This window comes from Vanessa atalanta, chromosome 3, assembly GCF_905147765.1.
Source record: "Vanessa atalanta chromosome 3, ilVanAtal1.2, whole genome shotgun sequence".
In the NCBI taxonomy this organism is placed as follows: domain Eukaryota; kingdom Metazoa; phylum Arthropoda; class Insecta; order Lepidoptera; family Nymphalidae; genus Vanessa; species Vanessa atalanta.
This window is the reverse complement of record NC_061873.1, coordinates 8,648,556-8,671,885: the sequence shown is the minus strand read 5'-3', so window position 1 is coordinate 8,671,885 and position 23,330 is coordinate 8,648,556. Positions and strand designations below refer to the sequence as shown.

The 23,330-nt window shown below is 30.3% G+C and overlaps 1 protein-coding gene across 2 annotated transcripts in view; it reads right to left on the bottom strand.

The window, feature by feature from the left end:
• Positions 1-2,607: 2,607 nt before the first annotated feature.
• The window catches only part of LOC125077242 (FYVE, RhoGEF and PH domain-containing protein 4-like), a 28,513-nt gene continuing 7,790 nt past the window's right edge, over positions 2,608-23,330 (bottom strand). Inside the window, exons 2-9 of one of the 2 annotated variants that reach the window (XM_047689124.1) lie at positions 18,108-18,357; positions 17,459-17,545; positions 16,315-16,632; positions 15,699-15,839; positions 9,932-10,145; positions 4,586-4,675; positions 4,396-4,448; positions 2,608-3,380 (exon numbers count right to left, since the gene is read on the bottom strand). In XM_047689124.1, coding sequence (XP_047545080.1) covers positions 4,408-4,448; positions 4,586-4,675; positions 9,932-10,145; positions 15,699-15,839; positions 16,315-16,632; positions 17,459-17,545; positions 18,108-18,357 — 1,141 coding nt within the window. In that variant the 3' untranslated portion in view covers positions 2,608-3,380; positions 4,396-4,407. The remainder of the gene's footprint in view (positions 3,381-4,395; positions 4,449-4,585; positions 4,676-9,931; positions 10,146-15,698; positions 15,840-16,314; positions 16,633-17,458; positions 17,546-18,107; positions 18,358-23,330) is intronic. The other variant, XM_047689122.1, reaches the window with a different exon arrangement.

The following is a 23,330-nucleotide window of genomic DNA, read 5'->3' as shown; positions in this document are numbered from 1 at the left end:
TAATGACCAATCCATATTAACTGACCTAAGCTCTTGCCCCATTTATCATCCACCAGTAAATAAAAGCTAGCAAATGTCGTAAAAGGACTAATTAACTCGTGTTATGTCACCTTTTATACACCTTTATCACAACACCAAATGGATAGGTAAGTCCAAAACAATAAACCACGAAACGTAATGTGCGACAAGAAAGAGCGTAGAAGCCAATTAATTTTTGCTGAGACTACGGTTTATGTTTTCCCGGATAAATAAGGAGATTTAGCAGCGGCGCCCGGGGCCGCCTCATAAAATGGCTAGCTCGTAACCGGGTCTGACCGAGACACTTACTAACGTTTCACGACATTTAAAAACTCGAAGACTAACCACTTTTCGCACAAACAAGATTATTAAAAAACTTAGCTTCTATCTATTTAAAAAATATATAATTAAATAAGATATCACAGGTACACATAAATTATAATAATTCTTAAAAAACATCAATGCTCTCAATGAAGAGTCCTATTTCGATTCTATATCTTGCTTGCATGTTTTTGGATATTTATAAATATATCTCAAGATAATCGCGATAACCCTGCGATACGAGAGCATTTAATCTGTTCGGTAGTCATTTAAATTCACACATACAATTTTATTTTCCGTCGTTAAATAACAAGTACAAAGTTGCATGAAACTGCAGAGTAAGTATAAGAGTCAATGAGTTGCATTTTATTTCCACTGCTGAGGCGGAGCGACCGGCGATGACTAAATAATGACCGGGATAACGCAGTTTTATTGCCGCCTCCGTGTTGCGAATATATAAATGAACTCTCGAGGGAGTGTTAAAGACGCCGCCAAAGAACTCCTGTCGAAACAAGTCGGGCTCAGAGAAATGGCGCCGTAAAGCTTCCTATCCGCCGAGACGTCATTTTGCGTTCTCAACAAACTGCTGAATAGAAAACATAAATTAATTTATCATGAAGATTTACTCTTATATAAGAATGACGAAAATCTAATAACACAATTTTATTTGCTCAGGCGAAACGGTGGGCATTACTATATGGAGTGGCCATCGCTTCTCAGTATTGTGCGAACAATAACAATTTTCAATTCTTAATAATTACAATTTTACTTTCATGATTGTACACACACATACACAATCATTGTATACCCAGTGTATGTGTGTGTACACATAACAATACAGAAAATTTTCTTAGGATAATATATAAATAATAAATAGACTAATTAGCCATACCTTTCAGACAATTTTAATGATGTCCTAGGGCTATAGTTTACGCAGTTCTTTTTTAATTTAATAGTGAAGTGAAGTTCTAGTACACTTGCTCATTATTCGATTATAATAATTATATTAACAAAACAATCGTCGCTCATTATAGATTACAGCCTTAGCATAAAGAAAAATCAAAGGATTTGTCTCTATATAACAGTTGCACTTAGTAGCAATAGTGCAAAAACCTTTATTAAAAATATAGCACCTCGTCTTATTGCCTCCACTGGTGACAAGAGGACTGGTTCATTTTTTGCGTTCAGGATCGGAATTGCGATTCAACGGGGTAATACTGCTAACATTCTTGCCACCATTCCATGCGGTCATGTTTTTATACAGTAAGTATTTTTAATTTTTATTTATGGCTTCCCCGTAAATTATTATTTTTTAATATTATATATACTCTATAATATTTTCGTATTAAGGCAAAAAATAAAATTCACATACATAGTTTTTGAATAATTTCTATATGTATATATAATATAAAAAAAGTACAAACAAACAAACCTTTTTGTCAAAACAACTTTACGGGTCCACATCGAATGAAAGTTCAAATTAATAATTTTTACGCTATAAAATCGTGTTCATACATTTTCGTTTCTCAAATTCCAATGTTCCATTTCGGGTTTATATTATTAAAATTTTAATTGTATCCCCGCGTTCCACTCCATAACCGTAAAGAGACCGACGAGCTCCTTTGATACACTATTAATGCAATTGTTCGAAAACAACGCGAGGCAATAAAATTCAGCCTTCAGGTAGAATATTCCGCTCCACTTCGCTCCCTCAGCTATAATTTTTCGCATTGCGGATTTTAACAAACGTGTTTCGTTACTTCGTTTTATTTCTTTTGCAACAAATGAGCTCTAAACAGGCATCAACTTAAACTTTGATGTATATTTTATTAAAGTATTATACGCAATGTATCAATTTTTCGACAATCAAAGCTCGCACGAAGAGGATGTGTGCAAGTGCGAATAAAAAACTAGATAAGGTTAGGAAAATGTTCTATAAAAGATTTGAACTATATTCAAATGCTTTCGACAGGTGAAACGTGAGATTTCAGCAGCTGAGCCTAAAATACAAATGGCAAAAGCACTCGGGCGTCATCGCTTGCTATCGAAGAACAACTCCTCTTATTGGATTCGGGAGAAATTTTTTTACACGACCGAGTTTAACAGATTTTTACAGATTTTTTTTCAAATACTATAAAGAGTTATTGAGAAACAATCTTAAATATAAAATTTTGTATTAATAAAAGAAAATATATGTAATATTTTACAGACAATTTATTTTATAAAATGTTAAGGTACATTTAGATTATTACGAATAGAATGGTTTTTTTTATGATAGATAGTGTATAATAAGTAAGTTTACAATTATTTATAATTATTTACAAAACTTCAACAATAACATAATAACAATATAATCCGTAAAATAATGACTGAAATTACTTTAGTAACATATAATGGAATACCTATTTCATACTTTATCACAATCCTCAAAATATCGTTACCATTGCGATATTCTAGATATGTTTTAATCGAAGTTCTAATTAAAACTTGTTAAGATAATTAAGTATTCTAATATTTTTTTAATTCTGATTTATATTCTTTGGAATTATGTTTACGTCGATGTTAAAAGGCCATTCTACTCCCGTATCACATTAACTGCCAGCTCCTCTTACGACGCAACTAATAAACAAGTATTCTTAGGAAAATTATAACATCTAACATCCTTACTTTAGCGTCTACAAGTGAGAAAAACATCTTTATCTTAATATATTTGGTAGTAACTAAGCCGCAAGGTTTAATAAAAGTAAAACGGCTTTATAATTAGTTAAGGACTCGATTATATCAGATTAAAATCGATTAAATTCATATATTTACACATCGACTTTCACACAACTTTTAATAATAGCTTCAATAAAGCATTAAGTATCTAATTTACTTTGTAACATTTTCTCAATAAATAATATTGTCTTTGATTTCGTTTAAGTATTGCTTAGTCCCGAAAATAGTGGTTTTATGACCTCATTCACAATACCACGTCGTCCGCCTAAATATCTTTTCTCCCGAACGACGAACCTCGCCAGGTACGCCACGAAGAGAATTATCTGGAAAGGACATAACACTTTTCTTGTAAATAATATTCGTTTAGTCAAACAAATGTTCAATACAAACAGTAATAGGAGAAAATGTTTGAAAAAAAAAACTGCTTACATATATACATTAAGAATTGTACCAAGATTAAAATACGATAATGGAAAACAATAACAATATTATAGAAATGATACAGCCTTTCCCAAACAAATAACTTAAGACTGACAACACGTTCAAGATTTTATCGACTCTGTTTGACTTTGATTCATTAGGTTAAGTAGTTTTATTTCAAAATTGGTCACATGCACTTATATCCACTACATAACTCAGGTGGTAACGCTTAGAGAAATGAAGCTAACCTAACTAACGACATTACTCAAAATTAATTGTACAGTGTTGCCAATCAAAAATAAAATTTCACCGGAATAGTGTAGTGACTGTAAAAGAAACACAGAACACAATCAAAAGATAACATTTATTTTATTGACAATATCTTCACTTATGCTATTCAAACTCATTGAATTATTTTTAAAGAGTATATTTTACTTAAAGTTACTCTTTAACCTTTGTTTAAATAGCAATTGGTATTATTTCGAATTATTATTAAATATGTTCAATTTAACTAAATACATCAATATTTAAATATTTTTTTACTCTACGTAACCATGATAAGCTGTTTAATCATTACCATTCATCTCTGGGTTTTGTAGTGTTGTTATTCTATGTACAATTTATTCATTATTTAATGAAAGCGATACTATACGGAATTATATATAAGTGTTATTTAATTGTTAATAAATATATATTATTTCAAAACAATTAATTCTATAGATGAATATAATTTCCAGGATATGTGAGATAATTTCTCATATTTCTTACCCTCATACCGAAGACATCATAAAAAATATAGACAACTGTAGGGAAAGAATATTACAGAACAAATAAGAAACCATAAACACCCACCGAGCAGTGATTACACTGATACACCCAAAATATACCAAATCTGGAAGCGTGCCTAAAAGTACTGACCTAAAAAGCAACTCATGGATGCAACTTCACGTAAACGAAACCATCTAATATACCTGGAGGAAAGATTTGAACATTATTTTACTTAATGAGATCATTCAAAATGTTAGCTTGGCGATTAGATATGTGCAAGCGTGATTAGATGTCAAAGATATGATTATAATTACATACATAATTATATGTATATACATACATTTGTCGTCATTTCTGTCCGTTTCTGTTGAATCCTGGCTGTCCATGGACGCCATTGATGTTCTTTTTTTACGTTGTTGCAAAAGTAATTCTGAAAAAAAGAAAAAAAAAACCATAAAATGCTTCATTGGGTATAATTGTATTATATTTTGTTATATAAGTTATTCCAAGAACCGTCGTCGACTGTTACATGAACAGTTTATGCAGCTCTGCGTTGAATTAAATCTAGTCTATGTAAAATCGATTTATTTGCATTTAATAATTTAATTAAGTTATCATTTAAAACCTAAATTATTATGATACATACATTTTGAGTTTTTCAACATATGTATCAAACTTTTTTATAGAATCAAAAAACTACAGACAACAAGTAATGACTAAAACCAAGAATTCAGTTTTATATATAAAAAATTAAAGGTATTATTACATAAAATAGAACATCTTACAGAAAATAAATATAATCTACAAAAGCCTTTATACATTTGGATGTCCCTTGAAGAAGGCGATGAGAAAGTAATATAAAGTATTAAAAATAATAATAATAATAATAAAAGAATATCGCCATTAACTTAAATATATATGAATATTTGATAATAAATTTATATCAAAATCGTATATAATCGAATCGAAAAATATTAAAATTCTACAGTAACTTTATTTCTTGGCATTCGTGTTTTTGTGTTAATAGACGATAATCAATTCATGTCAGGGCTTAGATAACTTTAATAATCCATTGTTTTAATTGTTAACGTCGTTGGACATCATACAATTACAGAATTTGAAGTTATCGAGGGGCCGCACCTGAGTAGGATATAACTGATAAAAGCAAAAGATAAGCCGATATGATACTGAAGACTGCAATCTATAAAGATATTCATTTTATTTTTATAATAATGTCATTGAACATAAATAGGAAAAGAAATATCTGGGATAAAGATTGATAAAAACAATGTTTCCGATTTAAAGAAATCTTTGTAAGATTTTTTTAAGAGATGGCTCAGTGGTTAGAACATCTTAACCGATGATTTCGGGTTTAAACCCAGGCAGGCACCACTGAATTTTCATGTGCTCAATTTGTGTTTATAATTCATCTCGTGCTCGGCGGTGAAGGTAAACATCGTAAGGAAACCTGCATGTGTCTAATTTCAACGAAATTCTGCCACATGTGTATTCCGCCAACCCGCATTGGAGCAGCGTGGTGGAATATGCTCCAAACCTTCTCCTCAAAGGGAGAGGAGGCCTTTAGCCCAGCAGTGGGAAAATTTACAGGCTGCTAATGCTAATGTTAATTATAAGATTCATATGAAATATAATTGTATAAACTCCGCGTAAAACAATTAAAAATAGAAATATATTATTATAATATTGACGCACTGTAAAGAAAACATATGAATGACCACCACAAGATGAATAATTAACTGTCCTATACAACGAATTAGAAGCCCAGGTTGTTCCAAAAAATATTTAGAATCTTTCGGCGGGCGGGCTATTTCCTATTCAAACATTGTCGCTGTAAGAATTATACTATAATTCATTCATTATATCTACAATACGCCACTAACCTTAAGAACTAAGGATCCAGATAACTCTTGTGTTCACAAAGCCTCACCACTAAATATTAAAGTTCACTGGCGATTGCCCGAGTTCGAACTAGCAATCTTCTTTTAAGATATATTCTAACCATTGGGATAATTCGGCTTTAAAAAAGTTCAAAGGTCAACTTGTAAATAAATACCTCAGAGAAAATGGTCCTCGGTCGGGAACATTTTGCAAAGAGTAAGACGAAGTAAGTTCTGTTTAAGTGTTATTACAAATGTAGCCTAGTGAACCGAAGGGACCTAAAGGTCGAGCAATTCATTCGGTCTATATACGTGTCAAGGCATCAGTTGATGGCCGACCTTAGAAGAGCAGGGAACTATCCTTATATTGAAGAAATAGGTCGAGATCGAGAGCCAGCTGCGATAAATAAAAGATTCATTCATCTAATTAATTCAACGATTCAATTCAATATGAATAAAACCAAATAAATCACTATGAATATTATCGGCGAAGTACAAACTAACCGCTTACAAATTTATATAATAATACAGCTTACAAAACTAAACCTGCAAAATTTCAGACAATCGACTCAGTTATGGCGGTAAAGACGGATGGAAATTCGATTGTTATTAAGCGGAATTACAATAGAGCTAGCCAAAGGCCGACCACTAAACCGGGACTAAGTTAAAATATACTTGTATTGGATAATTCAGTCACCAGACCAAACTGAAACGAATGAAACTTTATCCTGCAATGCTTTCACTGTACTAGAGTTGGAATTATTTAGAATACTTATTTATATTGAAACCAAAAACTTATCTTTAGTATATCTCGATGTTTATTCAATGAGAGAGTTTGGTTAAACAATTATTTCTGTCTTTCCGTTATCATTGATGTGATTTTAGAAAAAAGAACATGAGTGATATTTTTTTTTTAATATTACTAATTATATAAACATTTTTTGCAAATAAAGCCATTTAAATATATATAGCTATCCTTCCCGGTTTCACAAAGATAACCCTTTTTGTAAGGGGTATTTAGGTATACACCAACTTCTATATTGAAGAAAGAAAAATTAATGTTGTTTCCAGGTAGAAATGCATGTATTATTCATATAAAACTTCCTCTTGAATTACTCTGTTTATTGCTGAAAACCGCATTAAAATCCGTTGCGTAGTTTAAAAGACCAAAGCGCACAGACGACGGGAAGCAACTTTGTTTTATACTATGTGTGTCTGTACTAAATATAAAAATAATGACGATTCGGGCATTGTGTAGACCTATCGAGTCACCAGAAATTTCTACCGCGAAACAGAACAATGCAGAGTATTGTTCTGTTTTCACCCGTGGGTTAGCCAGTGTAATCAAGAGCACGAGGGATATAAGGTCTCAGAACCGGTGAGCGGCGAAATTACGATCTCATTATTATTAACGTGCCTACATCTATGGACGAAGATGGACCATTCGCTTATTTGCGTACATTATACAAATAAATAAATATATATATATATATATTAATCTCATCAAAAACAAAAGCTATTATTATGAAACAAACTGCTATTTACATATTAATTACCGTGATTTCATGTGATAACAGCCGATACATAATTACGATGTTTAATTTATATTTAAGATAATAACAACATACTGACGGCTTTTGTAATGAATCGGTAATATCAACCACAATACGTGAATCATGCAAACAGTATATCACTACCTACATATTTTACTTTAGACAAAAGGCTATTGTATACTAGGAAATGGCAATTGTCGCTTAGAATCGTATGCAGTAACAAAGAAATGCAAAATGCTCGTACCAGTTTACGCTTATCGATAGAATCTGTTTGAAAAGTGCTATTGTGTGACAAGAACTTACTAACACGTAACTATAAATGCTTTCTTTTTTTTAAATCAGCATGATCTTTAACTACAAAATAATATATATATAAGTAACTAAAAAAACAAATGTAGTCATTATAAAATCATACATTTCAATATTTGTATGCAACGACAACAGATAGCTTTATTTAATTCGCAACTGCGTTGAATAAAAAACGAAAACGAGAGTGATTGATGGGAGTAAAAAAACTAACTTCCTGACGTTCCCACAGCAGACGCAATGCACATGCAAGTCAACGAGACCCAATAAAAAAGCAGTCATTGACCCCGCGTGCGTCAGTCATGATAAAGAGCCTTGCATTTCTTCCGTCACGTATAAACGTCGGGAGCAGATGACGGTCAATTAAAAAGTTTCTCGTATTAACTATGCGAGAGCTACTGCTATCGAGACTGAGTGCCAGATGGACTTAATAAGTTGCTTTATGAGCAAACCAACTTAAAACAACATTCGTTCATTTATATACTTACAAAAGCGTGTAAGGAAACATCGTTATGTTTACTATGCGCCCGATTAATTCGTAATTCGAACTATGCTTATATAATATTCGACACATGTAACGTTTCGTTGTTTGCTTACGAGCATATCGAACCTGCGGCAACTTCGGTGGTCCGTGAAATGAACTTTAATTGGTTATAATTACTGAACAAATGAATCATGCGTTGCGGTTTGCGAATTCAAACTGGAAATGCGATCCAGACAAACGTGAACTGTGATTTCAGAAGTGACATAATTCCAACTGACAGATGACATTTGCCGCACAACGCTCTATTCATCTCTGCACTAAAATAACATAAGCGATGTATTGTACGATCTATTCAAATAAATACGATCGACGTGGTTAAACACAACTTTATAAATTAATTAACGTTATTTTATATAAGTATACTATTATTAGAAGCGTTTCGAGATGGTCCAGTGCATATACAGTTGAATCTTAACCGAAAAAAACAGGTTCAGATGCATTAGAGAATTTTAAATCCAGTAAAAATCAGGCATCCACCAACTCGAATTAAAGCAGCGTGGTGAACTAGGCTACAAATTATGAGAAAAGGGTGTCACTGCGCTGGATTGGATTATTTACTTTATAGAAATACAGTTTTTCAACAAATAAAAATTATAATTGTGTTTGCAAATATATTATTGTTGAAATATAAAAATGTATTAACGTATACTATATGTACATTTATACTACACACTTTAATTTGATTGGAATGCGACTTACTTCATTTAAATAAACGAAATATACTTTTTGCCCCACATAGCATTGAAGTACAGATTGGTAAAGAAATAAAGGATATACAAAGACGATTACAGATGAAGAAGATGATAGTAAAAATAAGAGCCGAGATAGCAGTGTTGACACTTGGATCTTAATGCTTGCGGGATCGAACCCAGGCGTGCACCACATAATTCCACTTACCTTAAAATTTGTTTATAATAATTCTAATTTGTGTTTATAATAATTCATTATGTGTTTGACTATGAAAGAAACCATCGTGAGGGTACCTAGAAAGCTGTAACTTTCTTTACAATTTAATCATCCATCTTTAAAAATTCATAGCTGATTTATCAGCTATGAATTTTTAAAAACGTTAAGAATTATTTATAAATACCTATATTATTTCCAATAATTTTGAAGCAACTTCAAAGATATATATTATCTGAATTGTGTTAAGGTATAGTCCTTTGTTTATGGTCTTTACGATTATTTTTGCATTGCGTTCAGTATAGCTCAGTGGTCCCATTGCAATTTCAATGATAATATCATTATATACATTAACAATATCCAATAGGATATTGTTAAGTTTTTATTTGAAGCGTACATTCAGCCAAATATTTGTTGTCTGTTTTATTTTTATTTTTTACAAATATTTTAATACATTTTTATTATATAATTTTGTTAGTTACCTTTCTTTTGCATCGCCTGCTCCCAGAGCAAAGATGTTATTTCTTCAACCCACACGTTCCTGATCGAAGAATCCCTAGTCTCCAATTTATATGACTTCAGATTTCTTTTTTTGTACCAGATGCTGAATTTGTATTGGTCGTGCTCCTTTGCGGTTATGCCGAGATCGTCAACAGGGATATGATCTTTATATATAAAGAACTCCACTGTCAATTGCTGGAATTAGATATATAATAAATTACATAACAGAACAGACCGTAATATATATTTTTTATGTAATATTATCTTAATAACTGTCTAATTCTAAAGGTTTTTATAATTGAACTTAAATACCCAGAGATTACAGCGAACAAACAGATAAACAAACACTTCAGCTTTATATATAAGCATAGATTATAAAACGGTACGTTATTTTTAATGCTTTCAAGTAAGAAATATATTTTCTCTTAAATGTGTTAATATTCTTACATTCCTTAATAGTTTTGAGCGGCTTATATAGGTATTATCAATTCTTATAACATTTTTTTTACAAATAATGATTGTTTTCGCTTCGAAAATAATTTAGTTCTTATAATTTTTTATATCTTCTGTTAAAAAATATATGAGCGATAAATATCGAAATGAAAAGAGTAATTTTAAATGATTTATTTATCGTGTATTTTTTATAAATATTTTTTTTTTATTTTTTTTTTATATTTATATTAATTTGAGAGTCTGATAAAGTGTTTTCCCGTTTTTGACATCCCTACTTTATAGGTAAGGAAAATTAAGTAAATACCAGGAAATCATATACAATACACACACTATAATTATGACATACACTTAGGTAACAATTATAATCGATATTCATGGATCGAACAATATCTAAGCATTTATTTTCTATTCTCATATTGAGAATATAAATATTTATAGAATCATATCGAGTGGATATGTTAAATATAGCAGAGCGAATGAGTTACGTGTTTCCGGTGTCGTCGAACGTCTGAAATCAACCGCGCGTGGTCAATTAGCCGTTCCGCGGTATTAGCAAGGACAAACATCGCTGTTTTACAACTTACAAACATAATATCACGTACTTCTACCAAATACTTGTAAAATTTACATGAATTTATAATTTATAACATATTATATAATATTACGATAACATTAGTTTTTAATTTTTGTTCTTAGCCTTTTTAGTTGAGTAACCTTGTTTGTTTGCACAGTAGCATGGAAAGTACGCATGCTTCGTTTATGGTTGTGAGTTGTGACTTATTATGTTTCTGTGTGTGTGCGCGTGTGTTTTGTTTGTTTTCATTTATTTATATTAATAATATGATTATAAACAGATGATTATGAATTAAATGAAAATTCTTATAGTAAAAATGTTTTAATCTTACATTATTTCACAGACTAATTTAAAAATGATTAGTTATCGTGCTAACAAATTATTGCATTGTTATTATACTACAAACCTGACTGATATGAAACTCACACAACAACGATAACATAGTTCTACATTTTTAATAGTATTATATCAATAAAAGTTCTCAATTATTTAATTTAATTCATACGCAAATGTTTATATTTTTTTATTATTTTAGTAAACAAATTGACTTCCTGTTAAGTGGCTAGTTACAGAACTGTAAGATATATATCAAGATATATCAAGAGTATATCTAAAATGTTATATTACTTGCTCCTATAGTTAATTTACTTTTCGACAATCGGTAACAGCTATATAAAATATCCATCTATTGATTGTTTGAATAAAATGAGCGGGAGCTGAAACCCTATATACAGTTTTTTTTTATTATTAAAAGTAACTGCTTTATCTGATTTAATGAATACTTTGATTTTTTTTAACGTTATTATTTTCAGGGTTTCGTAAATCCATTGAAAAACTGATTCATTATAGGATGAGTCGTTTTTGCTTGTTCGTCTGTCACAAGTTATTATCACAGAATCTACTAAACTAAATGCGTGCAAACTCTGCATTATTGCACACTTTGGTTTATGACAAAACAAACTATATATATAATAAGCGTAATAATGTACATTTAAATAGGTATATTTAAAATTTAAAAATTAGCCCTAATATATGTATAAAAAGATAAAATATGACATCATATATAATAAAAGGCAATGGTAGCAATGATTATGATAAATGTTTTAAAAGAGCGTTTATTATTGTATTGACTAAAACGAATGTTTATATAATATAAGTACATACATATATTAAGCCTACATAGTACACGGAGATAACATACAGAACCTAGAAAAGCCAGTCGTACGTAATTTCTCCGTCTACGAAATCATCTTCCGACGCCAGTGAGGCGCGTCCGCGTAATAAACTATTTTTGTAATATCTGCCCAGTGTCTTATTATACGCTACATTAAATGGAAGCGCTTTTATAATATAAAGATATATATATATATCACTTATAAATATCTTCGCAAATTTCTCTTCATAGTGTAAAATTAAATTTAAAACGAATATGTCTAAAAATTAATAGGTTTAACCATTTTTGTTTTAATGTTATCAATTATTAATATATTATATAATATGTTACGATTAAAATTACATGTAATATATAATATAATAACAAGTATGAATTTAAAAATATACAAAACCCGATAACATTGTTCATCAAAACAAATACATATTTTGTATAATGGTTTATAAGCATTGTCTTATTAGCGCCGGATTTTCTTCGGCGGGTAGTCTTTTGTAAACAACTCAATAAACAAGCAACGTTTTCGCTAACAAAGTACAATAATTTTAATGTTATTTTCAACTATAATCTTTAAAGCTGATTAAACGTACGATACAACGTGGAGCCGAGATAGCCCAGAAGATAAGGTGAGACAGAAGGTTTAAATTAAAATCTGGGAAATCTATTAGCTATTAAAGGTATCATCTCTACGATAACATCCTGCAGATACTTTTTTACTTCTCTTATTACTAAATTTATGTCTTATCATAGACAACATAAATATAAACTTTATGATCCAGTAATATTGACAATATAAAAATACCTCGTAGAATCTTTGTTTTTTTAAACAGGATATATAATAATACGTGTAAAAAACGTATATATTTTCTTGTCTTCTTGGTAGAAGTAACATTGCGAATCAGTTTTTATCCTAGTAATATTATATATGTGTAAGTTTGGATGTTTGTTGCAAAAATGGCTGGACGGGTTTGGATGAGATTTGGAAACGAGATCGTTTATACCCTGACTTAACAGATAGATTTAAGCCCTCCCACTCGCCTGTGAAGCCGTGGGCGGAATCTTGTTTGTATTATTATTATTTAAAGATGTAAAAAGGCCACTTGCCGTTCGGATTGTAATCAATTGTCTAAAGAGTATAGCGAACAAAGTTTCTGTCACCTCTCTATTTGCCGATACCCGGCAGGTAAAGCCCTATCCTTTAAGCAAATGTGACATTAACGAACTGCTACAGTACCAGTATTATAACTGTATTTATTAAAAATAAAAATGATCTGAAGTATTTTTTTAAGAGGCAGATGATTACATTTATAAATTACTCATAAAATTTACGAAGTCATAGAAACTTAAATGTTGACATCGGTCGCGATATGTCAAACACCGCGCTGATAGGTGCTACTCGCAATATTGATACTTACATCTATTAACTGACTTAATCATTGTATTTAAATAAAACCTTCACCAACAGCGAATTCAAATGTACACTTAAAGATTTTATAATTTAATGATTTTGAATTTTTACTTTATATAAGTTATTAGCGAGACCCGTCCGATGTTGTATTGCCATGTTTACAAATGCCGCACAATATTAATAGCAATTCAAACAGTAAAGAAGTTGATGCGCTGAAAACTATCTAGCAGACATGCCAAAAGTTTTAGTATAAAAACCTTATCCATGAAATATATACTAATATTATAAATGCGAAAATATCTGTCTATTTATTTGTTTTGATCAAACTTAGTACACAGTAAGCTTAAATCCCAAGGAAAAACAAAGGCTATTACGACTAACATTCAACGGCCAAACCCCTAAAACGCGAGCGAAGTCGCCTACAACAACTAATAATAGATATATATATATATACATACGAACTTTAATCGTGATGAATCAAACCGTTTCGAAATCTATTAATCTTAAACAGGTATGTATATCAATATCCATTTTTATAGGTAATATTAAGACTAAAGTTTTATGTAATATTCGATAAAATAAAATCTTGAATTGTAAATATTATAATTAATTAAGTAAGTAAATACTGAGTAGCTTTTAGTCAATTTATCCTCTTATCTGTAATACTGACTACTGTGGGCGATACAAAAGTGACCACAATTGAATGCTAATTTTTATTGCAATTTGATAAGCGACGATTCATAATGAAATGATTCATCGTGCAATAATTTTTGTTGTCCGATAATAATATTAAACATAACATTTTTTTTTAATAATTTGCAAAATGATTTTAACTTAATTTGCATGAAGGTTTTATGTACCTAACTATATAGTTGCAATATTTGAGGAATGTTGGTATAAAATGTACTATTTCATTTACATTTCAATTTAATTAGAAAAGTTATAAATTAAACTATATTCGTAAATCGATTTATATATTGTTTTGAAATTATTTGAGACAAAAATCCCATACGACTCACTTATCCAACAAAGAACGCACAAGATTTTTAATGATATGTTGAGACACCAATTTAATTCACATATTTAAATTTCTCATTATTAAAAAAAATATTCAATATTTTAACACTTCAGAAATCATTCAATTCTTATAATTGATTGAATATTATTTTGTTATTGTACTGATTACATCTGTAATACAGATATTTTTCGAAATTGAACAACTTCAACTTCAAAAACATCTGTATTATACATTCATATTTAATATTTAATTAATTATAAGAGTTGAACGATTTCTATTTACAAACTATAACATTCCTTTATCTTGAACATTGTCAATCGTGTCTTCCGACTCCTAACGTCAAAGACATTATCATGTCTCAAACATAAATCATATTATCGTTTCCTACGACAATTTTCTTAACTCGCTAAATTGTTTAAAAACTTTCGACCTATAAATTATGTTATTTGAATCGTTTAAAACATTATTATAATAATAATCGAGTTTCGTTAAATCTAAAATACAATTACTTTATAAAATCACCCGAATTGCTAATATTAATATTAAATTTTTAATAAAACGAAATTAAAAATTGTATGATTTTTTTTCATACATTACTAACTGCCGAAACCGACTTTTCGTATTCGACCTCATACTATTAAACTGTAGAAATCATACAAAGTCCCGTGAAATTTCCAAAAATAAGTTCGAAATTTTAGTTTTAGGCTACTGTATTGATAAAACCAGTCACGATTTTATTAGTACAGATATTACAATACATATTATAATTGTAATATTAATAAAATATGATTTTATAAAATTTCACTCGACACTAAATTACACAAGACTTAGTTGTGTGTCAAAATCAAAATGGAGTATTTTTACAAATAAGTACATTTCACAAGATGATATTAAATATAAAGTTATCGCCGTTTCTCAATATAGAGTCTATCGAGAAAAACCGGCAAAAAGATCAGCACTTATTCTTTTCCGCCAATTAATTTACGAAGGTTTTTTTAGAAAATAAAATTGAATTTATAGATCCTTATTATTTATCGAACCTAATGTAATTTAATACATCCGAGAATGTGTTGAATGTATGTTGGGTATCAATGTATGTAAGACCAATATATCAAGACATTACTGACCTTCCGATAAACCGCAGTAATGAGGACCAACTTATCAAAGAGGAATATCCTCATCAGCTGCCGGCGCCGGCGAGCGTTGTCCATAGCATAGAACTCATTTTGACGCAATAGGCGACCCTGGTTTAGAAGGTTCAGATGAGACTGCAAAAGAACGTTGACCTCATCAGATATACCGGAAATAATATACTTACTTGAAGTTGATCATTATAATATTTTCCGTTGGAAAAATTATGTAAACCAAATTATAAACACAAGTATTTTTAATAATAAGCCTTTCTTTTTAAAAGATATATTTCATTTTGTTGTATACTAAAAGAAGGTTGACTTGCAAATTTTTCACCCGAAACATTCGGAATTATAATTCAACGGGAAAATACAGCTAACATTCTTGCCACCATTCCAAACGGTAATTATGTTTTTGGTAAATATTTTTAAAGTTTTCTTTGCCTAATTTATTTATATTTCTTGTTATTTCGGCGTCGTAATAAAAGACAATCCAATTCTTCTAAGAATTATATTTTAAATTATACACAAAATAATATTAAATTTAAAACAAAACAAATTATAATATCTGTCGTTGTCTTAAATCAACTATAGGTAATGAAGTTTAACTCACCGGACAATCGGTTATATTTTCTAGCGCCATTATTCCATCAACAGCTGTTAAGACGCACTCAATCATAGTTTTCGCTAGCTTTAAACTTTCCAAAGGCGTTTCGTCAGCATCGGATGACTCTCCATTACTTCCCCCCGTTTCATCACTGTCCACACTCAACTTAGAAATTCTCGAGTCCGACTCACACCTCTCGTTTTCGTAATTCGTATAAGTCTTAACGAGATCATCCAAAAATAATTTATACCTGGGTATCCTTTGCACTGGTTCTAATAAATAGCTCGAAAGATCTAACCTATCACCTAATTCTAATTGTCGTTCCTGCAAAACAAATAAGACAATGAACATAAATTTAGTTACATAACTCCCGCCGGCGTTATCAGGATTCTGTGTGCTACATATTCTGGAATTTATGTTAACACACATACACGAATATGTCGTAACACTAACAGATAAAAAAGGCTTAATAATATTCGTAATTATACTTGAAATTCATACATTTACATCTCAGTCTCGTATTAAATAAATATAGACATACTGATTCATTGGCTAAGTATCGAATACCTTTCACTGACTTTACTGGAAATTCGGGTCGAATGATATGTGATCGCCATCGGGTGGGATAATTGGAGCAGAATTTTATCCGAATAAGTAGACTGAGAAGTTTGTTAGAATGGAAATGGCGCGAGACAACATATTAACTTTCACTCTGTTGGTGTAAATTTTTAATTGAAGTACTTTTAATATTGTCAAATAATATTTATGGGTTTTAATACATGCTTGCGGCTCGAGTAAATATAACGGTAAGCCACCAGCTTAAACAGAAATTGCTATTTCATACACCGTAAATACAGAAATGAGGAAATAATAGCGATCACGCTTCGTCGTGATATAAGCATATTTACGGGATATTGGTAATGTCATCGACCTGCGTTTTCACCTTCGGTTCTTGAGATAATTTATATTCAAACAATTCAATGTAATACTCGTAAACAAAACATATACAACCACATTTACCTTAGAGACAATGTTCTTATTATATTTTATAATATTATATCAAAAAATAAATTTAATGTTCACGTAAGACTTATGAATATTATAATATAAACTTAATATGAATGTAAAATGTAATTTAAAAGTTACTTACTTGAAAGAACTGTTTATTTTCAAACACCAGTCTAGTTGCTCTCTTATTATTTCTAGAGTACATCACGTACATATTGAACCTTGGTTCCTACAAAATACAACATACAATGTAAAAATACTTTATACATATAGCAAATATGTGCAAATATGTCTAGATAGGAAACAGTTATTAACCAGGCATTCTACCGCCTAATAACTGAGTCTTGTAATGTTGTTTCCATATAAGCGGAACGACACGATTATAAATAAAAGGATGCCTCCAGCTCACAAATCATTGAACTTTATTTGATTTCGGCTTAGCGACGTTCACCAAAACAAGTCACAGCACTTTCTTACCATTTTTTTTAATGAGACATCAGTTTATATAACTTAGGAAAATCGTGCATAGCTAACAATAAAACTGGCCAGCCGTTAAAGACCTACTACTTTACTTTAAAAACTCTCTTCGATATAGAAATACGGATTAAGAAACGGATCTTTTATAATGGATAGCAAACAAAGCATGGAATCACGCACCACACCGGACCGTGACACCATTTTTAACGATTGTTTTAATTGATTATTCGCTCACTGGAATTTCTCGTTTTAAATATACAATCGCCGTTTCAGAAACCGTAACAAAATTTATGTTCGCATTTAAAAATACTTACGAATCTCCGAAAACACTGGCCAAGTTTTCTGAGATCGTTTTCGCAGTCTCTTAATGCCGGTAGGAACTCTTCGCCGTGGAAGCGGCATATTCGTTCAATATTGGCAAATATGTCCGCTTTCATGCCTTTAAGCGTGGGTGGAATGTCTTCCTTCATCAGCACTGGAATGTAATCTTCTACGACATGTCTCAATCGTTCCACATAAACATTTTCTGTATGCAGCAACTCGTTTACTCGTTCCATCAAACGTCTATAAAAAAAATTAAAAATCTTTTGACCATTCGAAATAATTTAATTGAAATTCATGTATAAACAAAATGAGTTGGCATAGTTTCGATGTTCCTTTGAACAGTTATATGACATTGTGCTTCAACTATTTTAGTTTTATAATAAAATCGATTCACTGCATCTAAATATATCTACTGTACGTAAACACAAAGTAACCTTGGCGTCCGTGACGCCTGCGCGTCTATTTAAAATAAGCTTAGCGACCTCATTGAAAAATACGGAAGTTTACGACTCATTTAAAATTTTCGTTATTATCATTAATCATTTCAGTTTTTTTTCTTATTGGAAGTCGTCCTTAATTTAAAATTCAAAATTTTATTATTAAATAAATAATATGTCGTTGCTTAAAAACCTGACAGACTCAGGCTTTTGTTATATGGATAATAGTAATTCCCCAATAACTCGTGAGCCATTTCCTTTTGATGATAACGAATATCAGCATACGTTTAATGACGACGATTTCCGGATATGAAAATGGAATTTCATTGACATAATAAAGTTACTTATAATGCATAGGTGTATAGTAATATATTATGTCACCGTAAAATTACAAGGACCTAGTTTACAATCTAGAGAGATTGTAAACTAGGTCTTTGTTGTCCAACAGAACTCGTATATAATTTATAATCATTCAGGTTAGAAAAGGTTATTGCGTAAATAATTAATATTATTGACCCGTTATATTAAAAAAAATGCATCGTTCATAATTTTACGACAATTTACAATACAGCTATTAAGTACTATGCTAATATGATTATTATCAGTGATAATTATTGTATCTACTCGTATGTACGAGACGTAAAGACTAAAGATGTAGGAGATGTTTATAACTTTGACGATTTATAAATTCTAATCATTTAAAAAAAAAACATTAATTAATAAAGCATATTATTCAACACAAGATTACATAGATGATAAAAGCGTGGATTTAATACTTGTGGACTTTCAGGCAGGATAGATTATGTATATTATTGTATTTAACTAACATAATGTGTCTCAAATGTCTTTTCTCTTTTACTACTGAGTTTCTTAATCTACATTCCGAACCGGTCGTAGCTTTACTTAATATAGTTTTGTAGAATAGCGATTCAAAAGCGCCTGAACAGCCTCCTTGAATAAAGTATATTTTGATTTTAATTTTTTATTCTGATTAGATGCCAATTGCTTACAATTATTCGGTAATGTGTATGTTTTCATGTTAAACATTTCTTTTGAACTCGAAATAGTACCTGTATCTAAACATACGTATACAAACATATCGTCATCCACCTATCTTAGCTTATATAGTAGTTCAGAATGAATTTGTAAAGTTGCCAAAACAATATTACGCATCGAGGTGACATCAAGACAATGATAATAGAAGTCAAAATATACACATCAACTCCGTAAACTCTTTCTTATTATATATAAAGTTTTGCGTTTTTAATTTATTTATATTAATACACGATTGTATGGAATACAACAATTTTATATATAATTTAAATATTTTTAAAATATTAAACAAATTAAAAAGTCGATACAAATATTTTCTGAAATAAATACGTTATTATTAAAATCCTATATGGACAAGTTTCAGGTTTTATAATAAATCCTCCTACTTTTAAATGTATTACACATTAAAATCTGATAATGAGAAACTTTGAGAGACAAGTACTCTACTCGTAGATGATAACAAAGCGTCAAGTTAGTAATTGTCATAATCATACAGGATATAGATTTCATTGTTTCTATATACTTATGGTGAATGAGTACTTTTTTCAGTAGGTATTATTGAGATCTTGTCAGTGTAATCGACATTCTTCAATCATTAATTCTTTTTTTTTTTTTATATATGTGAATAGATAAATGGTCACCACTGCCTATAGACGTTGGCGCTGAAACATTAACCATTCTTCACATCGGCAACGCGCCACCAACTTTGGGAGCAAAGATATTATATCCCTTGAGCCTGTAGCTAGACCGACTTACTCACCCTTCAAACCGAAACACAACAATACTAAGCATTACTTTTGGGTGTTGGAATATTTGATGAGCTAGTGGTACCTACTCAGACGAGCTTGCATAGAGTCCTAATACCGAGTCAAAGTATTCGCTTTAGATTTCTTCAAAAACGTTCTTGAATAAAGTATATAGTAATTATTCATTATTGTACGTATTGTTCGTCTGTACTACCGATTGTCAAATATATGCCTGTCTTGCATTTCGACATATACTCGTTTCCTTAAAATATTTTCCTTTACCATCGAATGTGTAAGGAATTTTAAACACACATTTAGCCCTTGGAAATTTATTATTGCTCAGAATTGCAGCCGATTCCTAGACTTATTTTCACGCAGGGTAAGCTTTCGAAAGATACCCAGTACCTACTAAAGGAGCCGGGTTACGTAGGATTCTAACACACTAAAACCAATATGATACCTATCTTCGGCACGAATTCGATTCGGATCAAAGGTCGTTTCGATATAATGCATCCGCGGCCCCTTCCACTTCATTAAGTGACCTACCATAACATAACATAACTACCACAACACAGATTACGTTTTACGTTCTACTTAATTTTCTAAATTCAAATGTTTTAGAAACCACAATTCCGTGGCAGTGTATCTTATAAAAAAAGTATTTATTGAGATATGTTTAATCATTAAATATGTTTAACTATTTTCTATATTAAGGAAAACAATCGTATTAAATATTTCATAACACAAATTTTATATATGTCGTGACGACAATTGAATCAAATACATGACATAAACAGTTCTTGAATAATACTATATAATATTATTAGAATTATTCAGTATATAGACCTAATATATTTTTTTAAAGTACTGAATTATATACAAATAAGAAACCAAATTTTATTCTAAAATATTCTGTGTTTATTATACTTTGCTAGAATCAATTATACCGTGTTAAAATTCAATCACAAAGATACGTTTATGAATAGAATACGGATAGTAATAATTATTAACTTTAATATGTATATATAGGATAGGATCATATAGACATCATACTTGTATATAACATATTTAATAAATCAGTTGATTACACATGAAATATTTTTCTTTATAAAATGATTATTGTTAAATTGCATTATTCAAATATGAAATTTAATATCAGATATACTTCTGATATCTGACACAGCTGGGCAAAGGATTCCTTTCCTTTTGGTATAAGAAGTTTTTCGAACCTATCCTACCATGCTGCACAGAAGCAGATCGATGTATACATATGTGGCAAAATCAGAGACATTCCGGATTCAGAACAAAAAGAGGAAGATTTAAAACATAAATTAAGTGCTCGCACGGGTTTGAACTCAGAACCTTAGCATAAAATCCACGTGTTCTATCCACGGAGAAATAATAATAGTCATATAACCAGTATTTTAATATTGTTTTTATGTCAAGTACAGTATGATATTTCTTATTCATAAGTAAGTCGCAAGTGAACAACATCGTTTACAAATAAAATAATAATAAAACACGTGACTGGATTTACAACTTAATTCTATTCTCGTCTACTTTATCAATTGGTATTACCATGTAATTCTTTAGTGTTAATTTTATAAAAGTTATACATATATCTAAAGGTTCGCTCTATGGGAAAATTTCTATTCACAAAGTAAATAATCAAACTCTTTATAATTTTGGAGAATTTTTCGTATTCGCGCAAACGTATAATGTGCATATATATATATATATATGTGTGTGTGTGTGTGTGTGTGTGTGTGTGTGTGTGTGTGTGTGTGTGTTTGTGCAAACACAAGTGTACCCTTATTTCCCTTATTCTTACATTTAGATAACACGTCAAATTCGGTAAGAGTTTTTGTGAAAACTTCTTTACCTGTTTTCCGATGCATTATAAGGTGAATACCAACAACTCAACTTCCAGTCTTCTGGTTACTAACAATAATTTAATCACAGAAAAACCTAACTTTGAATTTGCCCGAACGAGTATTTGAATCCAAAAACCCGGAACTAAAAGCAAGCCACTACACCAATGGAACAGTACTTATTAGACATAGTAATACTATAAATTTGTTAGATTTTTTTTTTCGATCTGCTACTAATTACATTGACGTAGAACATCCATAGACTTAAGCTGTATAGTATGTTTTTAAATCTTGGTTATAAGTAACCATAACTAAGATCTAGCTTAATATTCAAAACTATAAAACATTGTATGAAAGATATGTCGGATCTTTTGCCTACAATAAAGTTTAATAATGACTTAACGATAGCTTAAGTTCAGTACTTATTAAATTCTTATAAATAAAAAATAATAAGACATATTAAATATGTCATATCACTCATTTTACATGTATATTACAAGGTATTTGAATAAACACTTGGCTTTCGTTGTATTCTCATATTCAAAGTCAAAGTCAAAAATCTACACCGAAAGAAACTCAGCGGGATATTTTTTTTTCCATGTTACATGTACAATAATAATAATATTTTAGTTATTTGAAACACCCTGGATTCAATCATTTCATTCCCAAGGTGTGCAGTCATCCCATAATCATCATCTCATTCTAATGAGATAAAACCTAATACTGTACTAATGCAAAACCAAGACGTTAGCTAGTATTTACGAGTAATACAATTAAATTTTTTCGTTACGCCACTTTCACTTACGTTTACATAAAACGGTTAAGATATTTTATGAGTGACGTAAGTATGTACATTGGTTTAAGGAAATTTTCCTAATACCAATAACGTTAATGAAAATCTACGAATCGAAAATAATAACTAAAAATTATGATAGATACCTTTGAAAATATCATAGTAACAAATCTGTGATAGCAATTTTTATAAATATTGCAAACTGAAAGACAGTTCTTCTAAAGGCCTTTAAATTAAAAGAGTGCTATAAGACGTTTTAATAATATTCCTAGTCAAACGCATTTTTAGGTTATTTTTATAAATATTAATAATA